At 45.9% G+C, this 11,593-nt stretch overlaps 6 protein-coding genes and 1 pseudogene across 7 annotated transcripts; all 7 read right to left on the bottom strand.

Annotated features, from left to right (window-relative positions):
• Positions 1-284: 284 nt before the first annotated feature.
• Positions 285-679, bottom strand: GCG54_00015574 (uncharacterized protein; the record flags this gene model as incomplete). Its single annotated transcript, XM_045415355.1, has 2 exons — positions 285-593; positions 614-679. 2 exons carry the CDS (start codon positions 677-679, stop codon positions 285-287), a joined length of 375 nt encoding a protein of 124 aa, XP_045271183.1.
• Positions 680-1,364: 685 nt separating this feature from the next.
• GCG54_00015573 (uncharacterized protein) lies at positions 1,365-1,702 on the bottom strand (the record flags this gene model as incomplete). The annotated part of the gene is given in 2 exon segments (XM_045415354.1): positions 1,365-1,533; positions 1,551-1,702. 2 exon segments carry the CDS (start codon positions 1,700-1,702, stop codon positions 1,365-1,367), a joined length of 321 nt encoding a protein of 106 aa, XP_045271182.1.
• Positions 1,703-1,861: 159 nt separating this feature from the next.
• On the bottom strand, positions 1,862-2,612 carry GCG54_00015572 (annotated as a pseudogene). The gene is given in 2 exon segments: positions 1,862-2,228; positions 2,247-2,612. Coding segments are annotated over 2 exon segments (733 nt in total).
• Positions 2,613-3,026: 414 nt separating this feature from the next.
• GCG54_00015571 (uncharacterized protein) lies at positions 3,027-3,340 on the bottom strand (the record flags this gene model as incomplete). Its single annotated transcript, XM_045415353.1, is given in 2 exon segments — positions 3,027-3,179; positions 3,197-3,340. The coding sequence occupies 2 exon segments, from the start codon at positions 3,338-3,340 to the stop codon at positions 3,027-3,029; spliced, it is 297 nt and encodes a 98-aa protein (XP_045271181.1).
• Positions 3,341-3,380: 40 nt separating this feature from the next.
• GCG54_00015570 (uncharacterized protein) lies at positions 3,381-3,720 on the bottom strand (the record flags this gene model as incomplete). Its single annotated transcript, XM_045415352.1, has 2 exons — positions 3,381-3,619; positions 3,663-3,720. The coding sequence occupies 2 exons, from the start codon at positions 3,718-3,720 to the stop codon at positions 3,381-3,383; spliced, it is 297 nt and encodes a 98-aa protein (XP_045271180.1).
• A 1,091-nt stretch (positions 3,721-4,811) lies between these two features.
• Positions 4,812-5,078, bottom strand: GCG54_00015569 (uncharacterized protein; the record flags this gene model as incomplete). The annotated part of the gene is made up of 1 exon (XM_045415351.1): positions 4,812-5,078. One exon carries the CDS (start codon positions 5,076-5,078, stop codon positions 4,812-4,814), a length of 267 nt encoding a protein of 88 aa, XP_045271179.1.
• Positions 5,079-10,265: 5,187 nt separating this feature from the next.
• On the bottom strand, positions 10,266-10,406 carry GCG54_00015568 (uncharacterized protein; the record flags this gene model as incomplete). The annotated part of the gene is made up of 1 exon (XM_045415350.1): positions 10,266-10,406. A coding segment is annotated over one exon (141 nt), but the record flags the coding sequence as incomplete, so codon positions are not given.
• Between the last annotated feature and the right edge of the window lie 1,187 nt (positions 10,407-11,593).

Here is an 11,593-nt window from a genome sequence, read left to right as displayed (position 1 = left end):
TCTACCTTCAAGCCTAGACTCCCGCATATAGTTGAGACCATTGAGGTACATCGGAGAGTTCACCGAATGAGAGCAATAGCTGCTCCGAAGAAGCCTTGAAGTAGCAATGTTACCCAACATCTGCCACCAAACCACAAATTGTTGATCTCAGTCAACGACGTACATTTCCTGGCCCCATGCTAGATGTGGTACTTCTATCACCTGGACTCTCCCCGGGAAAGCGGGGTCGATTTCTCCGCTGGGAAGTGTTTGGAAGCCTTCTGGAAGCTCAGCGTCAGCGAAAGTCACGGAAAGAGCGGAAGGTCGCGGCCGCAAGTATAGTAAACGGACAAGTTCAGATCGGTGCTTACACTGAATAGAAGCTGCAGTGCGCGCAAGGTCATGTAGTCATTATTGAATATTCGCTCACCCCATTGTTTGGCTCGCCAGTAGAAGTCATCGTCTGATTCAATCACAGTGCTAATAAGGAGCTCATCCTCGGCTCCGGGATGCCACATGGCCTTGTCTTCTTTAGAGGTGACACTATCTTCGCTGTTACGGTCACTGCACGCATTCTCTACTCGCCATGCCGTGTCGCCCCGGACCGTGAATTTCTGCGGTAGCCGTGGAAGACCTGAACCGATCGTATGCCGATGTGGATGCGCCCATTAATAGTCCTCAGCCACTCGTCATTGTGCATGTGGAACACGACTCAGCGGTCTTAAGGGCCGCAATTCGCCATATAGGAATCTATGTAAGTGTCATTGCCGCCGGTCACCCCGGGAAGTCGTTCTTTCGAATATGCCAGCTCGAGCATGAGCCATTTGGCTGCGCGAGGTTCTGCCAGCGCTCATAGTCCAGGCTCAGGCCGCCATTCACATGCCTCCCACGATGGATGAGATGTTAGGGTGCCGTGCTCTTCGTTGCGCAACCAACACCCAGACTTCGTTTACATGTAGCCACGGCGGAAGGATAAATGATGACACATACAGCTAGACAAGTGCAAACAAAGTCATAGGGAAAGTCAACCAAATAATCTTCACTTACATGGCGGGAGGTCTCCGATAACGTCTCTCCATTGCGGCTTCTCATAGTTGGTAGCCAGGCAAACAGCTCAGACACCTGCGCGACACGTCAAATTCCCGGGCCGACAGCCAGTGGGTTGAGGAAAGCGTATCGCATGAAATCGTTGAGTTCGAGGTCAGGATTGTGTGTTTTGTGCGCCCAAGTTCTTCCATCGTGATATACTCATCCAAGACTCCGGCAAAGATTTCATCAAAAGCAGCTGGAAACGACCCAATTAAGTGTGATGACTTGGCGAGCAGAATGACTCTCAACTCACTCATCCTCACATAACGATTCATTTCGCAGTTCATAGCCCTCCCTTACAAAGACCGGGGGTGGGAGGCCTCGAGCTCAAGAGATTGTTTCATGTAGGTGAACGTGTCGCTCAGTTTTGGGCGCGAAATCGTGGCGGGCACGTCGGTTCTCTGTGTAATTCTCGAAGAGCAATGGAACTTCTTGTTCTGGTTTGGTACAAAGGGATCATCGTCACTGAGGGGAACGCGGACTTGGGAGGCTCGCAACAGTACGCCCTGGCACCGCCAAAGCAATCGTACTCGGCTTTTACACCGCTAATCTCGGTGGCCAGAATGGTTGAGTCGCTGAGACAGCTGTCCTCGTGGATCAAGTCCTGTTCGAAAATGGGCGAACTCCCTTTCATGTGTCAATCGCACTTGGAAAACGCCGCCGGCTTTGGGTCCTGTCAGCAATCGTGATTCGACCCAGATATGCACGGCTGCTCGCCTCTAGCGACCAGCTTTCACGAAAATATCATGTCTGGGTAGTCGCTGGAACAATTCTTATCGCAAATCGGTGCCTACTAGACCCCTTTATACGGCCCGTTGGTGGATTCGGATGCTTCGTTGGTGCAGCACGCCGAGAAATTGCAGCCAACACGCAACGAGCCGACTTTGAACTCGCTATTAATGCACTTAGGCTTGTATACGCCGCTGGTTTCGTGAGCACTCATAACGGGTGGGTATTGGCTGGTCGGCTGAGAGCAGCACAACATATGCATATCGCTAGCGGGGCAATCCTGATTGTTGAGCATGATCTCTTTTGGCCTTCATACTGCACCGTCTTGAAGCTAACCGGAAAGTTTTGGTAACAGCCTGACCACTGGCATAGCTTAGAGAACTTGGGCGTTGGTTGCGTTGAGGGTGGGGCGGGAATAAATATTGGCAGGTCTATTGTTTGTGACTAACTGTGGATGTGAGGGACTTGATGTTGGTTGTGTCCTTGTTGACCTGGGTAATGGCTTAGATTATGACTCCTTGGATGCACTAGCTGCGGATGATGTTCGCCTTGAGCCTCTACGTCGGTAAGTTGTTGAAAGTTGTCTCCTGGTCGCCCTATGTTATGGAATTGATAACGGCATTGCGATGAAGTGTGGATGCTAGTTTGTCTTTCTTCCCTTCTAACTTTTCTTCTTTGCAGTTTGCTGCCTGGAGGCGCACCTTTTTTACTGGCGTATGACTCTCATGGGGAAATCTTTGAGGCCTAGGATGGCTTGATTTGGATGTAAGTTTGTACTTGCTAATGATGCCCACAATGTCGTGGTGTAACAGCATAATATTCGTGCCTGAGCACTCGCTTGCATTTCCCCTGGACTTTATGACGCCGCTGGGAGACCTGACGCTTGGAGTTTGGAGCGTGGAACTTTGGCTGCAGATGGATAGTCTAGAGTTGACCTTTTCGGGCTGAATGCTATTGCGTTAAAGCAGCGCCTTAGAGCTGCATTATGCTGGTGTAGGAGTTGGCGTAGGGGCTGGTCTGCTTGTTCTTGACATCCTAGGACCTGTGAATGTTGTAGCTTATGATGTCGAACCAGTTGATGTGATTTCTGAAGTTCTTTATATCAAAGTGTTGTAGGTAATAGAAGCGGTATTGGAGTGGGACTGAGACGGCTCGTAAATTTCAACTTGCCAATTAACGTGAATATCGTCAATCCGGTACACGAGCTGGGCTGTGTTTGAGTCACCGGCCTATGTCTTAAAGGTGTTTGGGTTGATTGTGGCGACGGAAGAGATGATGTCGGAATGGGTCTTCCTCAGGCAGCAACCCGTAATAGGGCCGGCTTTTTGTCGACCAAGCCTCGTAGGAGCAATGGGAGTATCGCCGATGTTACATGATGGCCACTGCAAGACAAATCAACAGCTATCAGTAAGTTGTTCAAGCATTGGCGCGGGATGCCTATCAAGAGGCCATTGGCGGACATCAAATGAACTGACCTCTGCAGTTTTATCACCACACAGGTCCTTCTTCGTCCCACAGAGCCCAGACTTGTTGGAGTAGACATTTAGAGGGGGAGTCTCAGGCTTGATTCATTTGGAACTGTCTCATCCTGGAATGCAGTCGTCGTTGAAGTCGCAAGTATTCAGACATCCGGTGCTAACTAAAGTCCACATCGAGTGAGTTCTTTTCCAACCACATGACATTATCTTCGTGCCAGCGTTTTCCAGCTGTTGCTTACACCCACCCGCCGAAGTCAGGTCCGGTGCCACAATATACGGACTTGAAGCAGCATACGATGGAAGAGATTTGCGTCTCGGTACTTTCTGTCGTTCGACTGGGCGGACTGAAATCTGCTTGACTTGTTCAGCATGGTCCCACCGACTTACCAGCGTAACCATACAATCCCTGTCTCGTTTCCTTTCCGAAATACGACGCGGTCTGCATCTGTCAACCGGCATGCCTAATGGGCCCCTGGCATGACGCCGTTTCTAACATCGGCCCATCGGCCGGAGCTCAGGCATCTGGACCGAGTAATGTAGCTAAAAGGCGATATACATAGGAGGAGACCCCAGCTTATCAGGGTAGAGACCATGGCTCGTGCATTGAGACCGAATAACTATCGCCCCGAGAGACGTTCAGCGCGAGGGGAACAATATCACTGAACGAAATCTCAAAGGCCTAGCTGAGATTACGAGGGAGACCGACCGAGCAAATGGCGGCTTTTCAGACGTAAGTAAACCCGGCAAAACGAATCGGAATTTTATCAGCATCGGCTCCTGATTCGAGCGCAGGCATAATAAAAAGAGCAGCATGCGCAACTAGACGAGTGGAAAGGTCGAGCCAAATATAGACAGGGCTGGGGTAGACAGAGAGTTAGCTTCAATTTCAGATAATCCCGCAGCCTGGGAGCCGGTTGGACAAAGAACAAAACCTCCTGGGCGATGGCGGGTAGCTCGAGAGGAAGTATGAGTGTCAATTCCGAACTTGAGCTTTCGCGATACGAACATATGCTCTTGTTGATCAGCTAGCTGATTGGAACAAGGAATAGAGATTAGATGGCTTCGGCTTTCGCTTTTCGCGAATAGTCATGACGTACAGCATGAGGCGATTCTCGAATTTGTTTCAAATGGACCCCCGAGACACCAACACCAATTTGATCTACATGAACTTGCTTCTCCTTTGCAGTGAAGCTGTCTTTGCGGCCTAAGGGAAAGCAGGAGAAGACGGACATATTGTGCCGTGTACGTGCTGCGTGGGATGATGAAATATGGTCACTTCCTACTCAGTTCTCCTGAAAGGGTTAATTGCCGCCAGCCTGCACCAGAGAATACAACGTTTGTCCAAGCTCCTCGTGGTGTACCAAATTGTGCCAGCCGTTGGTTCGGCTTCTTGTCGCTTGCAACCCCATTCATGGAGTCCCCCAAAGGCTGTTCATTCCATCACCGAATTATCGTGATCTATGCACGCAACTTGATTGCGTTGAAATATCTCAGCTGCGTGGTACAAACAGCGTTGGAGTATGTCGACGCTTTTGCTTAAATACACGATTGAGACAACGGGCAAAGGGATACGTCGAATGCGCACTGCGACTTGTTCTCTGACTGAAGTTGCCTGACTCTACTTGAGAATCCGTGGTTGGCGTTCAACTCAAATAAGCTGAATAAATCATGACGCGTCCACGTCCATAGCGTCCAAATCGTCCTTTGCAGCAACATCAGCCTCCCCCAAGAGCAGCGACCACATGTTCCAGTCCTCGACTTCGCTCTTGGCAAACTTTCTTCCTTCGCCTTGCTACTCTCCATCTCGAACTCCTCCGTCTTTGCCCAGTTCCAAGCCTCTGGCGCTCTCGAGATGCCTCCTCGTCTCGACTTGATGTGCACCTCCTGCGCCGGCCTCGATCATATAGAACGAGAGCCGTGTCTGGTAAGACTCTCAGCCATTCAAATGCCCACTTTTACTTCTTTCTCCTCCTTCCTACGCCCTCAACTGGTCCCTCGGGTCCTGTATGGCCTTCCCCGGTGAAGTTGACAGAGCCCGCAGCTCCAGTAAGTGTGACAAGTTGACCGGTGCCGAAGGTTCTTCTCTCATCCTCCCCGCATTAAAGATTTAAGAGGTGACCGACCCTACCTTCTGGGCGTATTAACGGTGTCAGAGACCGTGCTCAACCGTTAACCCGATGGTTGAGATTTTCGGAGGAACAGTCCTCGGCGGTTTGGATAGATTTGAAGGCTACATCGAAGAGGGCAGCAGGGTCTTGGAAATCGTTTGACGTCCTCCACTTGTACGTGTCGTGGAGGATGGCACGTGCGTTGGCAAAGGTTGGGCTCCCAGACAGTCGGGACAAGGACTTCGAAGAAGTGTGCGGGATATTTGATGAGATTCGAGGTGGAGGCCCTGCGGTCAAAGAGAGACAGCCGTGTGCTGAGCAGGATCTTCGGCAGGTAGGCTGAGGGCTTCGATGGGGCCGGCCCTCCCCGCCATATGGTTTCGAAAGTCGGGCCAGCCTCGAGGCATTATGGCTGCTGGTCGGGTGCGATCATCCAAAGGAATGCGCACGCCTTGACTGAGAAAATCATCTGACTGGTATCCTCGGCAGGTGATGCGTTTAGCGCTAGACAGTCTGTTGGCTGGGAGCGACGAGGTTGGGGCGAAGTCGGGCTCGGGGCGTGGATGGTTCTGGGAACAGCGAAATGGGGTGGTGACGAAAATTCGGACTCTCCTCCACAGGTCACAGGGCAGGTACCCGGAAGGGAATGTGCCGGTGACTTGACTTTCTCAAATGCAAGTGACCCTGCGTAAGAACCTTGGCGAAGAGGAATCAGCTCTCCGGGTACTGAACCTGGAAAGAAGAAGGTCGCGTGTTGCAGTGTCCTGAAAGTTCACGTTCGGAGCAAACTCCGGGACCCGCCAGGCGCACGGTCTGCAGTGGGGCGGGGAGCTTTTAGGCCACCAACTGCCAATTTGCCCAGGGGCCACCTGCTGATTCCAGCGCTAAAATCGGCAGGTGGCCCCTGGAGCAGCCGCCACACCTAATCTTGACCACCTTACTTGGCCGCCGCTCTTCTGTTCGTCACTGGCGACGGCATCATGGCGAGCTGCTGGAACCGGCAAGCGGCCAAAATATCGAATCGCTTTGCCATCACAAGATCTACGGACGTCCCGATCAAGTTGGCATCCCATTTCGTGTTTTTTTCATCGTTCGCAGCCGCCGTCATCGCCCTCACTTCCATCGGAGTTCTCGTCGGCGTGGCGACCAAGTCATTCCCACTACATGGCACAGTGCTACACAGCCAATGGGCTGCACAATTCTCCAAGTAGTTGGAATCGCCGGAATCTTCTACCGGTGTCGTGAAGATGACCATGCTTCTTCAGTCGCCTTTGATCAAACAAGCATAGCATCACAGCCGCTTGGTCAACTTAATTGCCGGAATCTGGACGTTGTGTCGATCAAGGTTTGGTTACAAGTGCTGCTATTAATCTTGGAATTCAGCCAATGAACCCCACGTCTGCGGTCCGACCGAAACGTGCATTCGGCAATCCACACGCCCATTGGAATTACCTAGAACTAGTGATTCCACGTGAGCTTGGGCATTCCGCTTTTGGTGCGTGGGACTCTCGGTGGATGATTCTCAGATGACTCCACCGACATTCGAGGGAAAGCCGCGATTACCATCCACACTGCCTGGGGTTGTTGTTCCTTGGCATGTGACACCTGCACCTTATTCATTGCCAGCAAGTTGAAAGAGTGTTCTAGCAGTTGAATTGTTCCACTGAAACCTAGGTCTGCGAACTGTTGACCATACACCATCATTCACAATCCGTCAAGGCATTGTCTTCCAAGTTTGGGTGCTGGAGAAACGGAGGGTTTTGGGACGCTACAGCTAGCCGACTACATGAAGCAACTTCAATTGGTTGAACTTGCCATTTCCCAAGACTGCCATGAATTGAAGGAGGACGTAAAGTCACCGTGGGCGAAGCGACAGCATCCTGTGACATTTTCTTCCCCTCGACCGAATGGTCCCTGCCTGCCTGCCTCGGTCACCAGACCACCAGACTCTGAAAGCCTCGCCTCCATAAACCAACACTCAATGTTTCCATAGGCAGTAAGCGTGCTGAGGGCATAACTCGCACTGAGGCTCAGCCAGTTGGACCGCCTTTTCAGGGACTGGGACATCCAGAGGGGTGATTTGCGTTGTGGGACGTCCGAGATCAGCCGATGTCTTCTTGGCATCGTTGGAGTTTGTGTCGTCGAGGTTTGCCTTTTAGGGGGGCCGCTTGAAGCTTGGCCTCTGGCTTGGTGGACCGACGGCCAGCAGATTGGGCTTGGAAGGCTTCTTTGGGTCCCGAGATGTTGGCGGGGTCGAGCAGAGGGCGGTCCTACGCCAGACCGGGGCAGGCTGCGGTGTTCTTATTGCTGAAAGATTGGATTTGCTGAAAGATTGGAAATTAGATGTTTGCAGAGGAGAAGTTTATCGTCGATGCTCGCCTTGGACGAAGACAGCTTGAGGCTCGACTTCTGGCTGGGTGTACCAGCGGCCAGCAAATTGGGCTTGGGAGGCTGTTTGAGGATCGACTTCGGGTGGCTCGGAGTGTCGTCGAGGTTGGTCTTGGGGCGCAGCGCTTATGAGAACTCTCCAGAGTAGTGTCATCCAGTAGGTGAAGTACTTTGGCCGGTGAGTAATGGCAGAGGTCTTCCCATAGAAAGCGGGCTCACCAGTCTCGACTGACAATCTCTGATTTGGGCGACTGAAATGCCACTGCGCTTCGTCCGCGAGGACACCCGTGGTAGAGGTACATGAGGTGATGAGCCTACACGTATTGGAGTCCTGGATGAATTTGTCCTGCCGGGAACGATACGAACTCGAACTTGGGAGGAGCGGGGTTCTTGGGCGGGCTATCGGAAGTGTTGGACCCAGAAATGCTCGCGAGACCGACTAAGAGGGCCGACTCCAGAAAGAATTGAAGTGCTGCGGTGTTCTTGTCAATGGGCGTTGAAAATCAAAGGTTTTCAGAGGAGAGGTTTGGAGAGACGGGCACTTCTGGGGTGGACGTGGATGGAGGAGACAATAATGACATGGCACCCGGAAAGGCGACGAGGAAGTCCTTGCCTTCCGTCGGGCACACTACAAGCAAAATTGAAACGACCGGACGGGCGTTTTGACTGCAGTCATCAAGTGAGGCGGGTGCAGATGGATGGTGTTTCCATGCGCTGTTGCTGCTGGGACTCAATCGGCAGGTCAGGTGTGAGACCTCAGGCAGGAGAAATCAAAGTGTCAGCGATAGAAAGGGAAAGTGCATTGATTTAACATGTCCATCCATTAGACTCAGTGGTCGACTGCAGTCACTGCAAGAATTGGTGATGGAAGCTGCCTGCTTTATAGGTCCTGAAGGTGTTGAAATTACGACTAGGAGGGCGGGTGCGTCTGCGCCGAGAGAAATCAAATGTGACGGTTTCCCCACCGAAAATCGTCACATTCGTTCCTGCTTCCATGGGGCGGCTGACATAAGCATCTGGTGCTGAAATTTCCGAACCAGAACCCCACATTTCAGTTCCGCAGCCAATCAGCAGAGGGTCTGCTAGCACAATCGACTTTCCCTGGTGTGCGGCGATATCAGGCCCGCCAGTTTTCGGCGCCGTGCGTTGGGTGGGGCCGGGCGCGGTCCGCGCCGCCGGTGGAAGAATCCGTGCACCAACTGACAATCGAACGCCGCCTCAGTGCATGATGCACCGCCAATCACCACGGATCCCGGCCCGGAATCATACAGAATAGGCAAACTATGTCCGACGTCCCACTCTGACCTGCATTTCCTTCATTTGTGATTGGCGCAAGATCCGGCCAAGCATGATGCCTGTCGCCAAGCTGAACGAATGAACGAGGTCGAGATAACATGATTTCCAGAGAACCCTTGCGAGGTTGAATCCAAGCAGGGTGGCAAATTAGTTTAGTTTAGTTTAGTATGGGGGTCAGTTAGTTAGTATTAGTTTAGTATAGGGTCAGCTTAGTTAGTATTAGTTTAGTATAGAATTTTTTTAGTAATTATTAGTTTAGTTTAGTATAGTTTAGTATAGGCAAAATACTAAATTAAAAAATAAAAATAAATAAAGATAAGTAAAAATAATAAGAAATTTCTTTAAAACTTTAAGTAACTTATATATATAGAAGTATAATATAATATTATTATATATATATATATATTTACTAAGGTTTAAAGAAATTTTATAATAATATTATTATATAGTATATTATGTATAAATAGTTAGTAATACTTAGCTATTAACTTAGGTTATTAATGTTAACTACTCTATTAACTGCGTTAATTAATAAAATCATTCGGGGGTACTTAAAAGTTAGCTTTTAACTTAGGTTATTAATGTTAACTACTCTATTAACTGCGTTAATTAATAAAATTATTTGGGGGTACTTAAAAGTTAGCTTTTAACTTAGGTTATTAATGTTAACTACCCTATTAACTGCGTTAATTAATAAAATCATTCGGGGGTACTTAAAAGTTAGCTTTTAACTTAGGTTATTAATGTTAACTACTCTATTAACTGCGTTAATTAATAAAATCATTCGGGGGTACTTAAAAGTTAGCTTTTAACTTAGGTTATTAACGTTAACTACCCTATTAACTGCGTTAATTAATAAAATCATTCAGGGGCACTTAAAAGTTAGCTTTTAACTTAGGTTATTAACGTTAATTACCCTATTAACTACGTTAATTAATAAAATCATTCAGGGGTACTTAAAAGTTAGCTTTTACTTTAGGTTAAATTATAATAGTAAAAATAATAGTAATAATAGAAAAATAATAGAAAAATATTAAAATAAATACTAAAAATAATAGTAAAAATTATACTAAAAATATACTAAAGAATCCTATAAAAATAACTACTCTTCTTCTTCTTCTTCTACTTTTTCCTTACTAAGATATATACTTTCTAACTTAGTTAGAAAGTTAATACCCCAGTATTTTAATAATATTATCTATTTAACTATAATAGGCTGAAGCCTATTCTGGTTTTTACTAATAATATTACTTATAACTGAGAAAACCCTCTCTACTAGAGTAGAAGTACTAAGAATAGCTAGATACCTTCTAGCTAATATAGATAAAATAGGAAAATTAGTTTTATAATACTTCTAATAAGATAAAGTATTATCCTATATATAATATATTAGTATAATATAATATAATATAATATTTTTTAAAAATAAAACTTATGAATTTAATAACTGGTTCTTCGTTTAAATAGGTAATCTACTCTTCTTAAGAAGTAGCCTTATTAATATATAACTTATCCTCTAAGTTAACTTTAGTAGGTGAATTATTATTTTCTTAATTTTCTAAAGGAAAATAGGTATTATATTCCTTTTTAACTCTATATATATATTAGTATAAAGTAATTATATTATTTATTAAATAAAAACTTACTTATTATACTTGTTTTTAAGTATTTCTTTAATATCTTCTATTATAGTATCGTAGTAGTGTAGAATTTCGTTGCGATTAAAGTGGTGTAATTTAAATCTAGGATCTAATATATGGCTTAATATATGGTTTTTAAACTTAGGAAGTTTAAGATAGTTAAGGCTTTTAGGCTAATAAATGTAGAATTTTTTAAGGCTTTTTTCTATACTTTTAGTAAGTATTTTATAGTAAGCAGCCTTTTTTATATTAGTATTAATATATAATATAATATTTAATTATAAATTTAATACTTACTAATTATGGAATAACTACTCTAAAGTTACTAAACTTAGAGTATAGAGTAGAAAGCTTTTTATGTATTCTATATATATATATTAAGCCTATTAAATATTAGTATTATCTATATAATATATTAGTTATAATACTATTATAGTTAGATAGATATACTTACTTAAGGGAATAACTCTTTTATTAAAGTTAGAGGGTATATAGTTATTTCTTTTACAGTAATCAATACTGTCTGAAATTAACCTCTTTATTTCTCCAGTATATTTAACTATAACGCAGATTTTTCGAATCCGCGTTAAAAGCCCTATATAATATAAGTATTAATATATATTAAATAAAATAAAATAAAATAAAATAATAATTAAAATATACTTACCACTTAAAAGATAAGTAGGCTCTTCTATAGGCTCTTCTTTAACCTCTTTATCTATAACTAAGTTACTAATAATACTTTTAGTACTATTAGTATAATTAAATAGCTTTTCCTCCTCTTTAGTTGTTAAAGTAAACTGAGATAGTATATTGTTTACTATAATATTAATTATATGTGCTATATAACGAATATCTCTACTAAACTCTTCTCCAGCAGCTAATA

The sequence above is a fragment of the Colletotrichum gloeosporioides genome, assembly GCF_011800055.1.
Source record: "Colletotrichum gloeosporioides strain Lc1 chromosome Unknown consensus_3, whole genome shotgun sequence".
Classification (NCBI taxonomy): domain Eukaryota; kingdom Fungi; phylum Ascomycota; class Sordariomycetes; order Glomerellales; family Glomerellaceae; genus Colletotrichum; species Colletotrichum gloeosporioides.
This window is presented reverse-complemented; position numbering and strand designations above follow the sequence as displayed.